Raw genomic sequence first — 20004 nt, 5'->3', positions numbered from 1 at the left:
GATGACGGGAGCATTTTGGATTTGTTTTGTTGAAGAAATAGGGGGAAGGAAAAGAGAAGCAAAGTATTAGTGGTATGGAAGGTACAAACAAGAGCTGAGATCAGGAAAGGATAGACGAGATTTAAGGAGGGACTTAGAGCTATACTAGGCATGCACTTTTCAGCAGTGTGATGAAATTTCTTTTCTAAGGAATACAAAACAATTTGGATGCTAGGATCAATTTAATGAATTTTAACTGTAGGGCCACTAATGTTGTGAAAGTGCATCCTATGAGCCTGGATGGTGGTGCTAGTGGTGAGTTGGAGGGCTCTGAAGACACGGAGGCCCTCCTGCTGGGTACCACAACATCTTGGAGAAACTGCATATATGAACACCTACAGTCTGTTTGGCCCAGATGAACTTCACCTGAAAACAATATTGTGGCCTCGTCAGTTTCCAACAGCTAATTATCTGCAGGAGAGGCAAAGAGGAAAGATTATTAATTAAAATAAATGGTCCAAAGGTGTTATTGGTTAAAAATCTGCTTTAGCATATCAATCTAAAACACCAAATTGCTTTTCTTGCTGGCATGAGTGCTCCCTAGATTTTTTACATTTTCTACATAAAAGTTGGAGTCAATTTCTATTTTTTACTTACTTTTTTCTCTTCATTCCTAAGCCTTTTCCTAGATTATAAATTATTTTTTTCAAAAACATATTAAGCCACAATAGTTCAGTATTTTGTGTATGCTTTATATTACCATGAAAATTGCACAGAGAAATGTGTATCATGATGATTTTATGAAAGTGAATTAATGAAAACATCATGGTGATTCTTCAGAGATAACCGCTAAACAAATGGGGTGAAAATAATTGTGCCACGTGAGCTTTTAACAGTGTTAACGTTGCTTTTAGCCTAGTGTTGGAGTTTCATTTACGTGATTAGATTTAAAATGTGGACTGTGCTGAACTTCTGGCTCTAGAATGCATTTTTGATTCATGGGAGGAATTGCCTTAGTCTCTAACAATGTATTGAATTCTGTAGAATCCTATTTCTACATTTTGTCCTAATGCAGTTGGAGAGCTGCCCAGTGGTAAATATTACTTTCTTTCAAATGTAATGGACAGAATTTAGAAATATGGGACAATGGATTTTACTGTGGTTGCACACTGGGTATAAATGTGCTCTTTATAAATCTGTGCTAGGTGTTTCTCTCAGTCACCCAGCTGAGCAGCAGCATAATCATCATGTCATGTTCAATGGATTTTAAATTTTTTCTTCTCTTAGGGACAGCGTGAATCTTTTTTACACAAAGATTTGAGCAAGAAATGTGATTCTTTAAAGAAATATATAGAACCGCTCTACTGGAAACACTCAACTTTTTCTTAACTGTTCTTATTGACAGTCTGCTTCACATTATTCATATTCCTATAATTGTTTTATCCCATTTTCTTTATTATTATAGAGGGCAATTTGGATAGTATATGTATGTCATGTATACACGAATCTATTAAATATATTTTCTGTATTTTGGTTTTCCATTAGTTTTATGTACATTGTAGTTGGTGTTTATCTTTGTAAAAAGAATTCTGGTCTTGAAAATAAGTGTCTAAAACACTTAGGTTTATTAAAATGCATTCTTCATTCATATTCTTTATCTGCATTAGGTTAGTCCTAGACACCATGTAACAGATCTGCTTTAGAGTTGAAATATGTCACTAACTTTTGGTAAACTCTGGATTTCGTATCAAGATGATTGTCCGGTTATGTAGTCAGACACTTTGTTATGTAAGGGTTGTTCTGCCTTTCATCTTGGGCAAAAACTAGAAGGCTGTTTAGTACCTAGTAAAGTCTTTGTCATCTAAAAATAACATACCCTCTCTTAAGACTTTTCTTCTGTCTTTTCCCTTAAATTTGGAAGGCTAAGCACTTATTTTTAAGTTTTTCATTTTCCTGTGACTGTTTGACTTTTCATCCTGGCAGAAGGTATCTTTCTGATATGTCCAGTCATTTTTTCCAGGAGGCATTTTAAATGGACCTGGCTCCTGGGAGTCTGCAATAAAGAGACAGAATAAATACCTCCCTTTTGATTATTGCTTAGAAGAAATTTCACACTATTCTTGCTGTTGACATGATACATTTTCACTAGGCTTACAAGATTATGTGTTTAAGAAATACTTCATTTATCTTTTATTTATATGTGCTTCTCTATGTGCGTGTGTGTGCGCATGTGTTTGTGTATATGTGTGTGTGTATCATACTTCAAATTATATTTTTGCAGTATTTTCTTGCAAGTTACTTTCATAGTAACTTTTTAAATTTTCAGAGGGGATATTGATGAAGTAGTATTAGACTTTGAGTGTTTTTACATGTAGTAAGTTTGTCTGAATATTTTACTTTCTTTTCTCCTAAGCATTTTATTTTTACTTTTACCTAAAAATGATGTATTTATTCCCAAATCTCTGTGTCTAAACTTGCAACTGCAATTTTATTATTGTGATTATAGATTACCCTTCAACATGGAAATTTTTTGATCTGCATTTTGTTTTCTTGCCATTTGTGTTCTCTTTGCACTTTAGTACTTCATTAAACTTCCATAATTTTCTTTTTGAACCATTAACAAATTTTGTGATTTGAAAAGTTTGAAAACCATGACTCTTATGAGTCACCAGACAACACTGTAGGTGAAATAGCTTAATAACTTCAAAGATTTTTCTGTGCTTTTTAGTAATAAATTTTTGTTTTTCAATATTCCAAACTTGCTCTATAAGAAATTCTATATATTGTACAATAGAGAGACACCAGAGTTGCACAGTAGTGTCTATATTTTGTTCACAAGTTTTACAAATAGAAAATTTTTAAATGGTATGCTAGCAATGGCTGACTATACATAGTCTTTCATTTTCATCCCAATCTTTGGACAATCTGATCTAGAAATTCCTGTGCTTTTAAAAGGTAAATCTAAGACATAGTCTACTAATGTCATGGTAACTAATTTTTTTTGTATTGACACACTTAAAATGTGTTTTAAGAAGCCTTTCTAATGCTTTTGTTTATATTATCCACTCTCCTTAAAATGTTCATTTTGTTAAAATTGTGTTTAAATTTAGTATGAAAAATTATTTTGTGTTTTTAAATTGAAATTAAGATGGTCTCTAAATTAATTAATTCATGATATTTTAAGAAGTCTTCCTATAAGAAATATTTGTTTAGTTGTCTTCAGAAATAAAAAATGTGGCGGTTTAAAAAATACTTGAAAATGGTGTTTAAATTTTATTGCTTTATTTCTACTTTTTAAAAAATGTTTGAAGATATTACTTATATACACAAAAGTTACTTGGATAGCTAACTGAACTAAAACTAACTAAAAGTGACATTTTTAGTGAATGTTTGTGGTTTTTAACTATATGTCTATGCTATACAGTTTGATTAAGGATGTTGTCTTCTAAATCTTTTTAAACATCATTCTATCCTTGCATAATAATAATTTTTTAGTGATACAGTTCATTGGTATTTCTTAGTTGTGTTCATCATCATATAAAGCTAGTGAATTGAGCATATTTTCAACAAGTCATATGGCCATTAGCACGCTCCCTAACAGCTTACTTTATGCTTTTAGCAATTTGAAAGACATGTTATGATTTTCTTCACTTTTGTAAAGTATTATATGGGGACAAAAGCCAGGAATAGAAGAGATCTAAAATATCTCCATTATCCAGGAAGGATAACTGTAACTTTGGCAAAGTTACAGATGTTGATGTACAGATTTGACACCTTTCCTTTGTATTTCTTTTTATAATACAAAATCATTGGTGGTATATGTAAGTTACAACTAAAGAAATGTGATTTTCAGGTATTTGCAAGCATTTTTATGCATGCATTGTGTAAAATCACATTGCATATCAGTGTAAGGATTTGTGCCCTTTTGAAAAGTGAAGGAAGAATTTACTTGTGTTACTATCATGAGGACTTTATTATTTTCTTTAATTTACAGAACACTTATGTTCTGATGCATGTTTTGGAGTGTATAAAAGTTTGTGTTTCCCATTTTAGCATGTGCTTTTGTAACTTTTACACATTGAATTTCCTCAAGTTCTACTAAATTGAAGTATTTAGAAGTGGGGATAATAAACAATAAGCATGTATAAAGCTTCTAGAAAATTCAAAACAAAACAGCTTCGTAATGTTCTTGGGAAAGGTGCTGTAATAGTTGCATGCTTGGGATTTGGGTTTTGTTGAGTTCAAATGTGAAGTTTATTTTCCATTAAGCATTTGTCAATTTACACATTTTACTTGCAGGAGAAATTTTACAATTCCATGTGATAAGAACTTTCCCTGGTCGAGGAAATGTTACTGTTAACTGGAAAATTATTGGGCAAAATCTAGAACTCAATTTTGCTAACTTTAGTGGACAACTCTTCTTTCCTGAGGTAATACTGCAAAGAAAAGTCGATCACAAATATCTAGAAAGAATGGTGTATTTTGAGGAAAATGGGATAGAAAAGCAGCACTGTTGTAGTTATTATCTTTCTCTCTTCTCCAGACCTACTTCGTATGAATTCTTTGATGATGTATTTAATTGTTTTTATCTTCCTTCTCATTGCCTCAATATTAAGCCAAGCCAATATTACCGTCTGCCTTGAGTAGTACATTGGACTTTTAATGACTAGTGTCCCTGCAGCACTTGTCTTCTTTTCTCTGCTTCAGTTTTTTCTACTCACCATTGTTGTAGAAACCTCTCCAACTTTGTGCTTTGAGATTTCCAATAGTGCTACATTGCTCAATGAATAAGATTTATGTTCATTAGCTCAGCATTCAAGATCTTCCACAATTAGCCCCTGTCTGCTTGGAGCTTAGGTTCCCATGAGTCAGTGGTTTTTATTTATTTATTTTTAAGCCACAGAACATTTGTTTAAATGAAAATATGTTTGCCTGCACAATTTATAAGGTGAATAAAAATAAAGCAGGAGATAGTTCATATTCAATAACGACAGCGGGATTGATTTCTTCCTGTATGACATAGGGGTCGTTGAATACAACGTTGTTTGTGCATTTGTTGGATGACAACATTCCTGAGGAGAAAGAAGTATACCAAGTCATTCTGTATGATGTCAGGACACAAGGTAATTCAGAATTTAATTTTAATTTTTTTTGGTATATTCTTTTCGTAAAAGAAAGAAAATTGTTTTCTCTGTATTTAACAATTAGATGCATACCAGTTTTTAAAATGTTACTTTATTATGTGTCCCCTAGAACTGTTAGATCTAAAAAACATTAGCATCATATGGGAATACTTATCTTTATAGACTAGGAAAGAAGCCCTGAAACGTTTTGCTAAATGGTTACTTACAGAATAAAATTCATTTCCGAAGGTAGAATTTTTTTGAAATTAATTTGAGACTTACAAGGCAATTTGAATTTTGGACCAATTATATGGATAAATCAAATTTAGTCTTTTTTTTTTTGCGACAGGGTCTCACTCTGTCACCAGGCTGGAGTGCAGTGGCGCGATCTCAGTTCACTGCAGCCGCCGCCTCCCGGGTTCAAGCGATTCTCCTGCCTCAGTCTTCCGAGTAGCTGGGACTACAGGCGTGCACTACCATGCCCAGCTAATTTTTGTATTTTAGTAGAGACGGGGTTTCACCATGTTGGCCAGAATGATCTCAATCTCTTGATCTTGTGATCCGCCTGTCTCGCCCTCCCAAAGTGCTGGGATTACAGGCGTGAGCCACCACACCCGGCCCAAATTGAGTCATTTTTAAGCAAATTATCTGGGTACTTTCCTCAGTTTATATTCAATTTCTATAATTCTGATAACCAATATAACCAATAATGACAGTAATATGTGAAGTGAAGAAGTTCATGATCTTCCACCTGAAAGAAAAATGGAATGTGGCTTTTGTTAACCTGAAGATTTGTTAGAGAAGTAAATAGAACACTTTTGATTACCTTAATGTTTCAGAGAGTGAGGTTATGTTTCCAGCGATTAAAAGCTAATGCCAAATCACTGTTAGATTCCTGCCTGACATTTTTAGGAGTTCCACCAGCCGGAATCGCCCTGCTTGATGCTCAAGGATATGCAGCTGTCCTCACGGTAGAAGCCAGTGATGAACCACATGGAGTTTTAAATTTTGCTCTTTCATCAAGATTTGTGTTACTACAAGAGGCTAACATAACAATTCAGCTTTTCATCAACAGAGAATTTGGATCTCTAGGTTTGTGTTACTCTAGAATGAATGGGGTTTCCAGGCAAGTGCTTATTAATATTCTACTTGTGTGGATGAAAGCCATTGCTAAAATAAATCGGGGACAGGAGAAAATTAATATTTCTTCATTCAGGACAGAACTTTATAACTTCTTTATCTTTGAAAAGATTAAAGGAATTATCTGTTTTCACAGAAATGCTGTGTAATTAACAAACATAACATTTCAGCAGCATACAGTAATTTAGGCTCTCTGTGGGTCTACTAATCTACACTGGGCTTGGCCATGGGTGGCTCTATTCCATATGTCTGTCATTCTTCTCCGGGAACCAATGGTAGCACAAAAGACCAAGTGAAAATGTGTAAGGCCCCCTGAGGTCTAGGGTTAGAACCAACACATCATCATTTTTACCTTGTTCTATTGGTCAAAACAAGTCACATATCCAAATTCAAAGTCTAGAGGCAGGGAAATATGCTTTTCCCACAGTGAGACACCCATGAGCCATCACATGGTAAAGATTATGGATATAGGAAGGGGTGAGGAATTGGGACCAATAATACTAGCTACTAAAGGTGCTTTTAGGAAAGGCAAAAAATTCACAATGGGATATTATTGTAAACATTTAGATAATTATAAAACATTTTTGCAACCTATTCAATTAGGAGCTATCAATGTCACATATACCACGGTTCCTGGAATGCTGAGTCTGAAGAACCAAACAGTAGGAAACCTAGCAGAGCCAGAAGTTGATTTTGTCCCTATCATTGGCTTTCTGATTTTAGAAGAAGGGGAAACAGCAGCAGCCATCAACATTACCATTCTTGAGGTAAAACTCTTTTTTTTTTTTATCTTAGGGGGAGATAGTTTAATAAGATTTTTTTTTATTATACTTTAAGTTTTAGTGTACAAGTGCACAATGTGCAGGTTGGTTACATATATATGCATGTGCCATGTTGGTGTGCTGCACCCATTAACTCGATAACTCATATATTTTTCCTTATTATTGTATTAAACCTGAAGTAACTACATAGAAGGTAGAAATTGATGGAAGAGTCTATCTATAACATAAGTGGTAACATTTAGTAAGACACTTCTAGTAACTTTGCATTTTAAGACATCAAGTTTCATGAAAACTAAGTTTACCTGAGTTTTTTTCTATTAGTAAAAAAAAAAAAAAAAATTACTCTGACTTTAATATCAGGTTTGGACACTCTACAATTATAATACCAGAAACCTGGTGAATTCTTTTCTGCTTGTTCCCCCTGCTGGTACCTTTAAATCATCTTATTTCTTTTCTTGATTTTGTTGTTGTTGTTGTTTTTTTAATCATACAGGGGTTTCTGTTCTTGTTTAGATAGACAGGCCTGCTGTTATGTATTTTATTACAGACATGTCCGTGATAAAGAATTTTCTTAGGGCAGTCCCCTTTGAGATGCCATAGACCTAAGAGGTTTCAAGGAGTATTTTGATTACTTCAAAGGATTCTTTGGACCAGAAAATCCATGTATGTCAGAATCTTTGTTGGTAGTAGGACCACTTAAATTAGAGATGGGGAGAAACTCACCAGAGGCAGATGGCACAAAATGCGATTATGGTTACATTAAGCTTAACATAATCATTAGTGATTGAAATTGCATTTTAAATAATTTTTCATATTGTGGAATCTCATGTTGTTTTGGGGACTTAGTGTATCAGTTACCTAAATACAGTTCCAAGAGGTTTATAAAAATGGTACTCACGGAGGGAGTAGGAGATAGTGTGTAGGATAGGGGAAGGGAAAGAGGGAGAAAGCATGAATATTGCAGTTGAAAAAATATTTTTCAATTACTGCGTATTTTGGGAGTTCTTTTTTTTTTTTTTTTTTGACATGGGTCACTTACTTTAATAACAATACATATACCATGTTATCACCATGGAATGCAAATTCAGATTAGACAAGAGAATTTCACAAGTGTGATAGCCTTCTGTATATTATATAAAAGTTTGGGTATACTGTCTGGCCAAACCAGCTTGCTCATAAGTCATTAATCAAATCCATTATAGGTAATTTGTTCAGTTCAATGTTTACAATTCTTATGGAAAAAATTAGCAACACACATTTAAAACGTGTTCATTTACCTTTGCGTGAGTGCTTAAAATACATATTTCTATTTCAAGATGACATTTAAAAATTATTCTAATATATCAGCAGCAAAAATATAATTTGCAATTACAAAAAACTAAACTAGAATCCTTAAGTTATTCTCATGTTTATAGTTGTGATTCTTTAATAAATACTATTATGCAGCTCTATTGTTTAAGCTTTCTGGATTTGGTTTAAACACATGCATATATATTGTCAGTTGTGGGAAGCTTTACAAGTTATATTCCATGCACTTTTTGGACAGAGTTCTAACAGAGCCAGCCAGTCCACAAAACAGGCAGACAAAAGTTGAATTAACTGGGGCAAATAGGACTCTTATGCAACATCCAAAATATGTGAGATTCTGCAGCAAACTGGGAGTACCTTCAGGATTGGCCTGTTATCTTCTTTAGAACTAAGTTCATCTTAAAAATTTAAGAAGGTGGACATTTCAACACCATCAAGTGCATTTAGGTGACATGTTTAAGTTAACTTGACTTCCTTGAATGACCTAGTTAGTAAACTAGTCACTAGTAATTCGGTCACCAAGCAAATCAAGCCTGCAAGAAAGGAAGCCAATATTCAAAATGCCGTGTTACCATCTAAACCCATACAAATTAGTTTATTTCCAACAATAATAGGTAACTTTAATAAGACATCTAACTAAAGCAAGCTCCTCCAACAAGACCAAGACAGCATCTCTTCTTCTAAGGCTTAGGTTTTGCCCAGAATTCCTGATACATGGAATAGCCCATACCAACAGTCATTGCTCCTACAACAAAGCCTTGGGCTGCCACACGCATGTGGATCAGATGAATGGACATTTTAGTATTTCCCCTGCTCTTCAGTTTGTATAATCCATATGCAACAATTGCTGCAAAACCCGCTATTCCAACGGGTACGAATGGTGCCTCTTTAGCTTTTCGAATAAGTTTTGATCCCTGATCTTCCTCATATGAAGGAAGGGAAACACCTGTGTCTGTTGACATAGTGATTGCTTGAAGAATCTCCCTAGAGCGAGAAAACCTCTCACACGCCAGCCGGCTTCCGATCCCTCGGGAGTTCTATTTTAAAATGTATTTTATTATCTTGGAGGCTTGTGCTTTTACAAAATTATAAGTGGTGTAAACCATCTACCAACTGAAGTCAGTAACTTATTTTGTTGATTACTATGGCACTGTGACCTAATATAACAGTATAAAAATTCCAAAGCTGTAAAATTAAAGGTAATATTATGTCAGTATATGGGATATAACACAAGATTTGATAAAGCTTTCAAGTAAGTTATCTTTCAAATGTATACTCTATTAATAACAATATAAATAAATGGATTGATTATTCCTTAGATATGTTAGTTTTTAAAGCAGAGAATACACAGTCACCCTTCTTTTCTCTGAGGAGTCTAGATTTTTTTGAACATTGGGTTTTTGGTTCCACCTTTATTTGATCTAGATCTTTGCAACCTTTTCTGCTCCCTGAGTAGCACTAAGATTAAGAGACTGCAGGCCTATGCATATAGGAGCAAGCTGCCCTGGGGAGTGGTAGGGAGGAAGTATTGCGTGGGGGGTGGGGGATTAAGAGTAGGCACAGCAGTCCTTCTATGTCACTGACCTTGTAACTCATGTTGGTCCGTATATTACATAAGACAATCTAGAGACCATGATTTTCACTTATATTTTCACATGGAAACATGACTCCATTAAATACAGTGAGGAGAAAAGCATATGTTGGTGAGTGTGTACTGACATTATATATGCATAAATATACACACACATTGTGTTTCTTTGTAAATATTGATGGCTGGCTGATCACTCTTGACATGGATTTTGCTAATCCTTATGTTTTTGGTATCTGCCTTGTTTTCATTGCTATTATGTGGACTGGTGATTAATAATAATAGCTATTAATTTTAAAGCATTTTCTCTAGGCCACTCTACACATATGATTTGTGATCATTATTACAATCTCCCACCCAAAAGGAGCTATTATTGCCCTGTTATAGAGATAGTAGAATTGGGAGTCCTAAAATTTAAGTAACTTACTTAAAATTATAGAATTTGGTACTAGGCCTCCTTGAACTGCAGAGCCTTTTTTTTTTCATGGTGTTCTATTCCTCCTTCTACACATTAGATATTAAGGTAATTTAAAATGTTTTGTTCATATTATGCTTAAAATAATTAGGCTTATATATTTATATAACTGGTTTACATATTATATAAATCTAGATTAAAAATGTTAAAATATTTAAGTGGTTTCATGTGGGTCAACCTAATTACTTCCTATACAACCAAGTATAAGTTTAATATGTTTATGTTTATTTTTTCTAATTTACATCTGTCTACTTTATGGTTGCATTTTTGTATCTTCTGTATACTAATTATACAGTTTAATTTAAAAACAGTTTCTGAGGGTTAATTACTTTGAGAGTATAACTAAGGGAATTTAATGAGTGTAATTTTTTCAGGATGATATACCAGAGCTAGAAGAATATTTCCTGGTGAATTTAACTTACGTTGAACTTACCATGGCTGCTTCAACTTCATTTCCTCCCAGACTAGGTATGAGGGGTTTCTTGTTTGTTTCTTTTTGCTCACTTCAAATGAAATGAAGAAACTTTGTTTTTGAATCAGAAGTGATCATTGTGCTGTTTTGTTAATCTTGGCTATGTGTTAAAATATGATGGGCTTTTATATTTATTTTTGATACTCTCATATATTGCAATTTTTACAATGAACAATGTAAAGACATTAAAAATTATTGTGTGATGTTCTTTAAATTTTACAACTATTTTATAAACAAATTTGTAATCATCAAAATAGCTCTTTGGAAGGTATTTTCCTTTCATTTTCTTTTAAAATTAGCTGTTTTCAGTAGATCTCCAAACTCTCAGATGTTTTTATTTTCTTTTAGGTTAAGCAGTGCTGATGTTTGCTTCTTTGTTGCTTTGTTGTGTTCTCTGCTTCTTTCATGACCTTTTATCTTTTTCTTTTCATGCTTTTAGAAAAGACTCAGTTAATTCATTACAGACTGAAAGGTAAAACCTGAACCTTGGTACAAACTTATCTAGATTCCTTTGAAAAGATGTATTCCTATGTTTAAACACAACTCCTCTTTCAGTGTGGACATTTACTACTGGGAAATTTTGTCTGAAGCCTGTAGGTGTGATGGCCCAATAGAGGGTGGTGCTGAGTTGGTTAGAAGGAGTGCTGGACAGGGGAAAGTTAATTTGGATTAAAGGAAGAGAAGCATGGCCAGGAGCAGTGGCCTGGGAAACAGGCATTCCTCATTCATTTCTGAAGCTCACTGTGATAACTTTGAAAATATTGAAAGGAAATAATCAGTTTCTAACCTATTGTTTGAATAGTTTCAGTTCTTTTGCTAAAGAAATAGATGATTCCAATGAGTAGGCTGTTTACATCAAGTATTATTACAAGATAATTATTATTCACACTAAGACAACTAACAAAACAATTCATATTTCTTTCATCCTCTTACTGAGATAATTTGAATAGTTAACTTCTGTTGAGTGGTTTCTAATGCTCCTATTTCAAGTGCTTTGTACATTAGTAATGTCATTACTTACATCTTCTCATTTTACAGATGAGGTAGCTTAGGCTAAGAGAAGCTGCGTAATATGCCCCAAATCACACAGCTAGAGACTGGTAGAGCTGACTTCAATGGTGTGGTCTGATTTTAGAATCTCTGCTTTTTAGCCTCTTGTCTGATGGACGCAAACCCTGATTTTATATGCTTTCCTGGACAGTGTTGTTCTTTTCACTCTACAGAGAATTACACTCTCCCTACCTTTCCCTATCCAGGCAGCTACCGTAAGTGTCCTAGACTAAGGTAGCACCTCTGAAATTTAAAAGGTAAAGAACAAAGTATTAAAAACAAAAACCAAACCAAAAAACTAATCAGGAGCAGGATTAGTTAATATTTTAAGACTAGCCCAGGAGCAGGGTTAGTAATATTTTAAGACTGAAACCAAAAAGCCAACCAGGAGCAGAGTTAGTTAATATTTTAAGGTATTGGTAACATACTAAGTTTGGTGGATAGAATAAAAATAAAAAGGGAAGATAAGTTTACTTTGATATTAATCTCTCTTGACTTCACCAAACTTTTTCCCCATCTTTCCCACGTGTCTCTACTTCTGTTTGTGTCCATGTCTCTCTGTGTCTCTTTTGCATACCTCTCTTTTCTCTGTACCTTTCCTTGCACTTCTCTTTTCATTTATTTTTCATTTTTTTTGCTCTTTCTACTCCTTCCAACTGTCCCCATTTTTCCTTTCCTCCTGAAATAGTGATATTATAGAATAGAGATGCCAAACATGTTTTAACTAATTAAAATAATAGAAACAAAATAGTAATCTCAGTTGTTTATTATTTTATACTGTTCTCAGTTGATTAAATTTCTATAAATCAGTGGCTCTTGTTAGCCAAAAATGGCCTTATTCAGACGTGATAAGCATTGTCTCTTTATTTTCTTAAACATCTTTTGAGTAATGTTGATAATACCTGTACATTATGAATTATATAATTTCAAAGGGACTGTCTTTAAATCCTATATCAAAAATATTTTAAATTATTTATATGTATTTTAAGATATGCTTGTATTTTTTTTAGATTCAGAAGGTTTGACTGCACAAGTTATTATTGATGCCAATGATGGGGCCCGAGGTGTAATTGAATGGCAACAAAGCAGGTAAGGCCAAGGCTGCGTGAGAGCCCTCTTCTGGGTTTCATATTATTTACTATCTACCAAATAAAAGTTTATAAGGGAAAAATTAATGTTTTTTGTTTGTTTTTGTTTTTTTACTATGTTATAGGTTTGAAGTAAATGAAACCCATGGAAGTTTAACATTGGTAGCCCAGAGGAGCAGAGAACCTCTTGGCCATGTTTCCTTATTTGTGTATGCTCAGAATTTGGAAGCACAAGTGGGGCTGGATTATATCTTCACCCCAATGGTGGGTCTCAAAATCTATCACAGATGACTTTTACAAATTATTTTATAATCATTATTCCTTGAGAATTACAGTGATTTAGGTCCCATATAAATAAATTATTCTTAAAAACCATTGTATATTTCACAGTAAATTAGGACAGAAGATTTCCACATGGTAAAATAGTTCCCTTAACTATTTTAGTAAATATAAATTGAATTTTCATTACTATTCTAAATGTTATTCTGTATGCATTAACTATTTCATTACAGTATTTGATACTAGAGAATACAAGCTGTAATATTAAAGAATTTATATCATTAGATAATCTTCCCAGAATGTTTCTTACACTTCTCGAAAATTTTAACTCTTTCATTTCTTTGTTTTTGCTCACTGAAACACGTTTAGTGTTTTAAAATACTTTTACTTGGTCTCTTCATGCCTTTTATTTCTTAGCCAAATGTTTACTTTCTTCTCTTCCCCTATAATTTTTTTGGAGACAAAGTCTCGCTCTATCACTCAGGTTGGAGTGCAGTGGTGCGATCTCGGCTCACTGCAACCTCCACCTCCCAGGTTCAAGCAATTCTCCTGCCTCAGCCTCCTGAGTAGCTGGGATTACAGGTGGCCACCACCATGCCTGGCTAATTTTTTTTGTATTTTTACTGTATTTTATATTTTTAGTGTATTTTACCATGTTGGCCAGGCTGGTCTCAATCTCCTGGCCTCAAGTGATCAGCCCGCCTCGGCCTCACATAGTGCTGGGATTATAGGCGTGAGCCACTGCGCCCAGCCCCCTCTTAATTTTTACATTTGAAACTTAATGTTGCCAATTTAAATAAAAAGATATAAACCAAAATATAAGGAGACAAAATTCAATGTAAAATAGCTTATTCTTTACATTCACAACTATATTGTATTTCTTTCCAAACATTCTACAGAAACTCACAGTGTATATAAATATAATACATTCTGCTTTTACCTTTTTGACCAGATTCTTCATTTTGCTGATGGAGAAAGGTATAAAAATGTCAATATCATGATTCTTGATGATGACATTCCAGAAGGAGATGAAAAATTTCAGCTGATTTTAACAAATCCTTCTCCTGGACTAGAGCTAGGGAAAAATACAATAGGTAATTAATAATTTCTTATAAACAGCTTCCTCTCCTTCATGCTGGGTTGCTTAATATGGGGGAAGATGTAAAGGAAAGAAAGTCTTGGTGGTTTTCTGTGCTTACAATGAGAATGATTTTAAGTTAGAGCATTTCAGAATTCCTGTGTCTGTGTAACAGTGCCTCTCGCTTGTGTATGTTGGTGTATATATGCATGTATGTAAAAGACAAAGTAGGTTGATACTACAGATAATATTATTTCCTCAGTTATTGTAGGACTATTTAATTTGTAGATGTCTTTCCTTTGAAATTTGAATTTTGTTCTGGTTTCGTACTTAGCAATAGAAGGAATTACAAAGGTAGTAATTCTACCTTTGTAGAATTACTTTGTACCTTTGTACAAAAGAGTAAAGGAACTCCTTTAGTGTCATCTACTCTGTAGTATTTCCGCATAGTGTTGAGGTATACTGATACTTCAGACAGATTATGGGAGACATAATTCTTGGTTGGAACAGTTTGATATTGTTGCTAAGAGTCATCCTACTCCATTGCTTGATAGGTATTGTGCTGACTGTTTAGAGAAGGTAAGAAAGAGACAAAGGAGAAAACTCGGGAACATACAGAACTTGAGGGTTGGAAGGGCTCTTAAAAAGTCACTTCCGTTCCTTCTGATGATAGACAAGCCAAATGAATTTCAAGGATTAAATGCTGACTGACCCTTCAAACTCCTGTTTTAGTCAGTGGCTGAGCTGGTTTTTTTTTTTTTAATTTTAGTTTGATGAATATTTGCATTCCTGAATTATTGGCCTTTATGGAGAAATTTGATTTGTAGTAGAAAATATAAAAGAATTCTGAGTAACCCAAGGATTGGTTTTTACTTTTCTTGCTATTTTGATAAAATACATTGATATTTCTAAGTCCCCAGAAGCCTTTTTTTTTTTTTTTTGAGGCTGTGGCTGTTGTTTCAAGTTCAAAGAGTGTATGTTTGAGATCAAATCATTTTCTTGTAGAACATAGTGGGTTGGTAAAGCGTTGTATGAATGGATACCATGTGTTGGTTGAGAATAGTCTATGTACAAATAACAGAAAACCCAATGCAAATGGATTTAAACACATATAATTTATTGGTTTATTTAACCTGAGGATACAGCGACATATGGCTTTAGATGAGGCAGGAGCAGGACTTAATGCTGCCAGAGATCCTGAGGTTTTCTGTCTCTTTTCTTTGCCTTTTGGAATATTGGCTTCATTGCAAGGCTAATGTTATCCATTGTCATAAGATGGTGATCAGGACCATTCTTCTGCATTTCATATAACAGGAAAGAGAGAGTATTCAAATTCATGCATTGCTATAAGGTCCTTATAAAAATCTGATTGAAATTACATAGGTTACATGCCCACCTCCATGAGTAGGAGAAAGGAATATATTATTGGGCTCTCTCAAGGTTACTTTATATTTGTAATTTTCTATTTTTAAAGATTAAGAAATTCCTCAGAGCAATAAGTGTTTTGACAGTGAGTCGTTTCTTAAACCATGCCCCATTGATTGACCTTGAGACTATTTCCAAACCCTTATAAAGTTTCAATAAATATCCTTTTACATAAATCTCTGTATATGTGGATAATTAAGATTATCTGTTGAGTACAATGCATGTTGATTGAAAGGACTCATCCGTTGCCTTCTGTGTTAGTTACATTTCAATGTGTACATATACGATAGTTTCTCTATATCCTTACCAGCAATTTCTTTAGTCTTTACATTTTTATATGCCATTTCTAATGACTGAAAAATATGTGGTTTTATTATACATTATTGTGCATTTTTTCTTTCATTTTCCTGATTGTTAGTGAGCTTGACACTGGTTTTTTTTTTTTTACTTTGTGATCCTGTTTTTCGTATCCCTTATGTACTTTCCTGTGGTTTTTGCTTTACTGGTTTGTAGGAATAGTTATATATTTTGAATTCAACACTTTGCCTCTTAAATATATTGCAGATATTTCTCCCAGACTGTCATTTATCTTTTATTATAATGTCTGTTATTATAAAAAATTTTTTAAATTTAAAATATCAAATATTTTCTGATATGCTTTTAAATCCTACTTACTTAGGTCTTTTCACCCAAATACTATAAAATATTTTGCTATATTTTCTACTATTTTGATTGTTTTGATTTATATTTACATTATTGCACATATCAGGAATTTATTCATTGGTAGTGTGTGAGGCAAGGATACAACTTCATTTTTCTTCTAAAATGTAGAAAATAATACCCTCATATCGTACAGAGAATGAAACATCCATTAGCCATTAATTTTCAACATGAAATATCTACCCTTCTTTTTTTCCTTTTTTCTATCCATCTACCTATCATTTTCCTGGACTCTGTTTTGTTCTATTTGCCTATTTATGTGCTAATAGCATACTGCTTTATTTATCATAGCCTTGAAGTACATTTTGCTAGTTTTTCAGGCCAAATATTTTTCTTTTTCTTTCTCTAAATTATCTCACCTATTCCTTAAAAAAGTCTCTTTCATATGAACATTAGATTCAAACTGAGATGTATAAAACAAACAAACTATTTTAATTGGGGTTGAATTAAAATTATGGATTAATTTGGATGGATTTGACATCACTGTAATATTGAGTTTTCCAATTTAGAAATATAAAATGCCTCTCCAGTAATTTAGATCTTTTATACCATTGCCTTCCCTTGTGTTCTGTCAAAACCAAACTGTAAGACAAGGATTTGGACAAGGATTTAGTTTATTTGAGAGGTGATCTCTGGAGGCCTGATGAGAAATGAGGAGGTGAGAGAGAGGAAAGCTGATAGATGATGTCCTAATGAGCAATACTGCTGTTGGCAACTGACACTCAGTCCTGCTGGTGTTCCTCTTAGACACTGGGTTGAATGAAGCTTAGGACTGTCCCATGACAAGGAAAGAAATCTGGGCTGTTCATTCACCAGCTCCTATTTCTGATCATTTGAGAGTTGCTCTTGGGTGTTAAATTTGCAACAGTTCTGTCCTTACTCCTGCATGGGCTGATGCTGTCTTCAGGTAGAGAGAGACCACTAGGCAAATAGGAGCTGTTGCAGGTGACTTTAGAGTGGGTGAAAGGGAGGTGCTGACAGTGTCTGCCACAGTTATACATTAAAATTTTGTGATTTTCTTCATATAGGTTTTATAGTTTTTACATTAGGCTAATTTCTAAGTATTGTCGCTATTGTGAATAAGGTCTACTTTTCTTTGTTTTTTTAAATAGCTGATCTTTAGAGATATTATGATAGTCTTTAAGAATGTATGATCTGAAGCAGACTTTCTGACTTTGTGCACCAGGTCTGCCACTTCCCAGCTTGTAAACTTCTTCAAATTACCTGAATGTCCTTCAATCATAGGTTCTGTAAAATGAGAATAATAATATAATCAATATCATAGGGTTATTGTGAGAATTAAAAGAGTTAATATAGGTTAAGCAATTAGTAAGTTCTTAATAGTATTAGTTGTAATTATTATTAATATAAGTGACAGTAAAAAATAGAACACTCTTGATTTGTGAAGGTTACTCAGCTTGCTTTGTGTTCTTACTGTAGTTCTAATATTTTCTCTTACATTTTCTTAGTAGACAATCATGTCATCTAGAAAATAGTGACAGTTCTGACTCTTTCCACTACTTTTACAGGTGTTATCTGGCTGATAGCCCTGGGACACTGTTAAATAGTAGCAATTATGACAGACATTATTATTTTGTTTCTGTTTTTAGTGGGAAGGCTGCTAATGTTTCAATATTTGATATTTGTTGTTGACTTCTGAGAGATACTGCTTCATCAGGTTAAGGAAGCTGCCTTTTATCCCAAGATTACTGAGTATTTTTCTATCATGATTGAATATGTTATTTTATTAAATGCTTTAAAAAATTCTGTCATTTTTAAGATCATCTTAAGACAATCACCTTAGGTAAAGAGTTGGCCTAGGTTTCAATTAGACATCCACACTTTTTTCAGCATTTATAACCTCTTCTATTTTCATTTGTTGCTTTAATATTTTTATTTTGGCAGCCTTAATTATTGTCCTTGCTAATGATGACGGCCCTGGAGTTCTATCATTTAACAACAGTGAGCACTTTTTCCTAAGAGAGCCAACAGCTCTCTACGTCCAGGAGGGTGTTGCAGTATTGTACATTGTTCGGGAACCTGCACAAGGATTGTTTGGAACAGTGACAGTTCAGTTCATTGTGACAGAAGTGAATTCCTCAAATGAATCTAAAGATCTGACTCCTTCCAAAGGCTATATTGTTTTAGAAGAAGGTGTTCGATTCAAGGTACAGTAAGAAGCTTTAATGAGAATGGAAGTTTATCTTTAATATTTACAAAATAAATTTCTCTTAGATGAGCACTCAAGTCCTAGAATGAAAAAACAATACTTCCAGCTTAGGTGTTAGACAAAGACATGATTCATTTACTATGTGACAAGTGCTATAGTTCTATTTACTGTGTATAAAGTGCAACTGGAAAAATTTACCATTAATAGGGTAAAAGAATATGCAAATAATAAAGAAAATATATGTATGGCTATTTTAAATTTTCAGCACATTTAAATTGCATATGTCACTTTATATTGTGTATAAACCATATAAAAGAAAACTCAAGCCAATTTTTGTAAACATTAAGTCCCAGCCAATCATTTCCCTTTCACCACATTTTTGTTGAACAAAATGTAACTGCTTATTTCAGACTGCTTGTTTGACAACAAGAATAGTTTATTGGAGAAAAAAATGCTGGATTTGGGATAAATATGATCTATACTCACAGTTTACCTTCCCAAACCTCTTTTTCTGTATATTAACAATTTTCTGTTCCTGCTACTAAACTTTATTTTTTAAAACAGTTTAAGTTTAAAATGCAGCACACCAACATGGCACATGTACACATATGTAACAAACCTGCATGTTGTGCACATGTACCCTAGAACTTAAAGTATAATAAAAAAAAAAAAAAGAAAAAAGCAATTTGCAGGATTATGTTGCAAATGTGATTTTTTTTTTTTTTTTTGAGACAGAGTCTCACTCTGTCATCCAGGCTGGAGTTCAGTGGCGCAATCTAGGTTTACTGCAAACTCCACCTCCCAGGTTCAAGTGATTCTGGAGTGCAGTGACGCGATCTCAGCTCACTGCAAGCTCTGCCTTCCGGGTTCACGCCATTCTCCTGCCTCGGCCTCCCGAGTGGCTACAGGCGCCCACCATCATGTCTGGCTAATTTTTTGTATTTTTAGTAGAGACGGGGTTTCACTCTGTTAGCCAGGATGGTCTTGATCTCCTGACCTCATGATCCGCCCGCCTCAGCCTCCCAAAGTGCTGGGATTACAGGCGTGAGCCACCGCGCCCAGCTATTCCCAGCTAATTTTTTGTATTTTTAGTAAAAATGGGGTTTCACCATATTGGCCAGTCTGGTCCCAAACTCCTGGTGCCAAGTGATCCGCCCGCCTCAACCTCCCAAAGTGTTGGGATTAAAGGCATGAACCACTGTGCCGGGCCTGTGATTATTTTGACTCATTTTTTATTGTGAAAAAATACGTGTAATATAAGATTTACCATTTTCACCATTTTTAGTGAACATTTCAGTGGCATTAATTATATTCACAGCAATGTACA

At 33.9% G+C, this 20004-nt stretch overlaps 2 protein-coding genes across 11 annotated transcripts in view; one reads left to right on the top strand and one right to left on the bottom strand.

Annotated features, from left to right (window-relative positions):
• The window catches only part of ADGRV1 (adhesion G protein-coupled receptor V1), a 606362-nt gene that overhangs the window by 138194 nt on the left and 448164 nt on the right, over nt 1-20004 (top strand). For all 10 annotated transcript variants that reach the window (XR_010156862.1, XM_063810270.1, XM_063810268.1 and 7 more), the window contains 9 exons: nt 4279-4409; nt 5003-5102; nt 6015-6194; nt 6846-7009; nt 10770-10863; nt 12928-13006; nt 13131-13269; nt 14237-14378; nt 18413-18675. Coding sequence is in view for 9 of the 10 variants with exons in the window: in XM_063810270.1 (XP_063666340.1) it covers nt 4279-4409; nt 5003-5102; nt 6015-6194; nt 6846-7009; nt 10770-10863; nt 12928-13006; nt 13131-13269; nt 14237-14378; nt 18413-18675 (1292 nt within the window). In the remaining variant the exon portion in view is untranslated. The remainder of the gene's footprint in view (nt 1-4278; nt 4410-5002; nt 5103-6014; nt 6195-6845; nt 7010-10769; nt 10864-12927; nt 13007-13130; nt 13270-14236; nt 14379-18412; nt 18676-20004) is intronic.
• On the bottom strand, nt 8027-9366 carry LOC100608211 (HIG1 domain family member 1A, mitochondrial). Its single transcript, XM_003310639.7, has one exon. It carries the CDS (start codon nt 9292-9294, stop codon nt 9013-9015), a length of 282 nt encoding a protein of 93 aa, XP_003310687.2. The 5' UTR covers nt 9295-9366; the 3' UTR covers nt 8027-9012.

This window comes from Pan troglodytes, chromosome 4, assembly GCF_028858775.2.
Source record: "Pan troglodytes isolate AG18354 chromosome 4, NHGRI_mPanTro3-v2.0_pri, whole genome shotgun sequence".
Taxonomy (NCBI): Eukaryota; Metazoa; Chordata; class Mammalia; order Primates; family Hominidae; genus Pan; species Pan troglodytes.
Note: the sequence above shows the minus strand (reverse complement) of the source record. Positions and strands in the feature narration are given on the sequence as shown.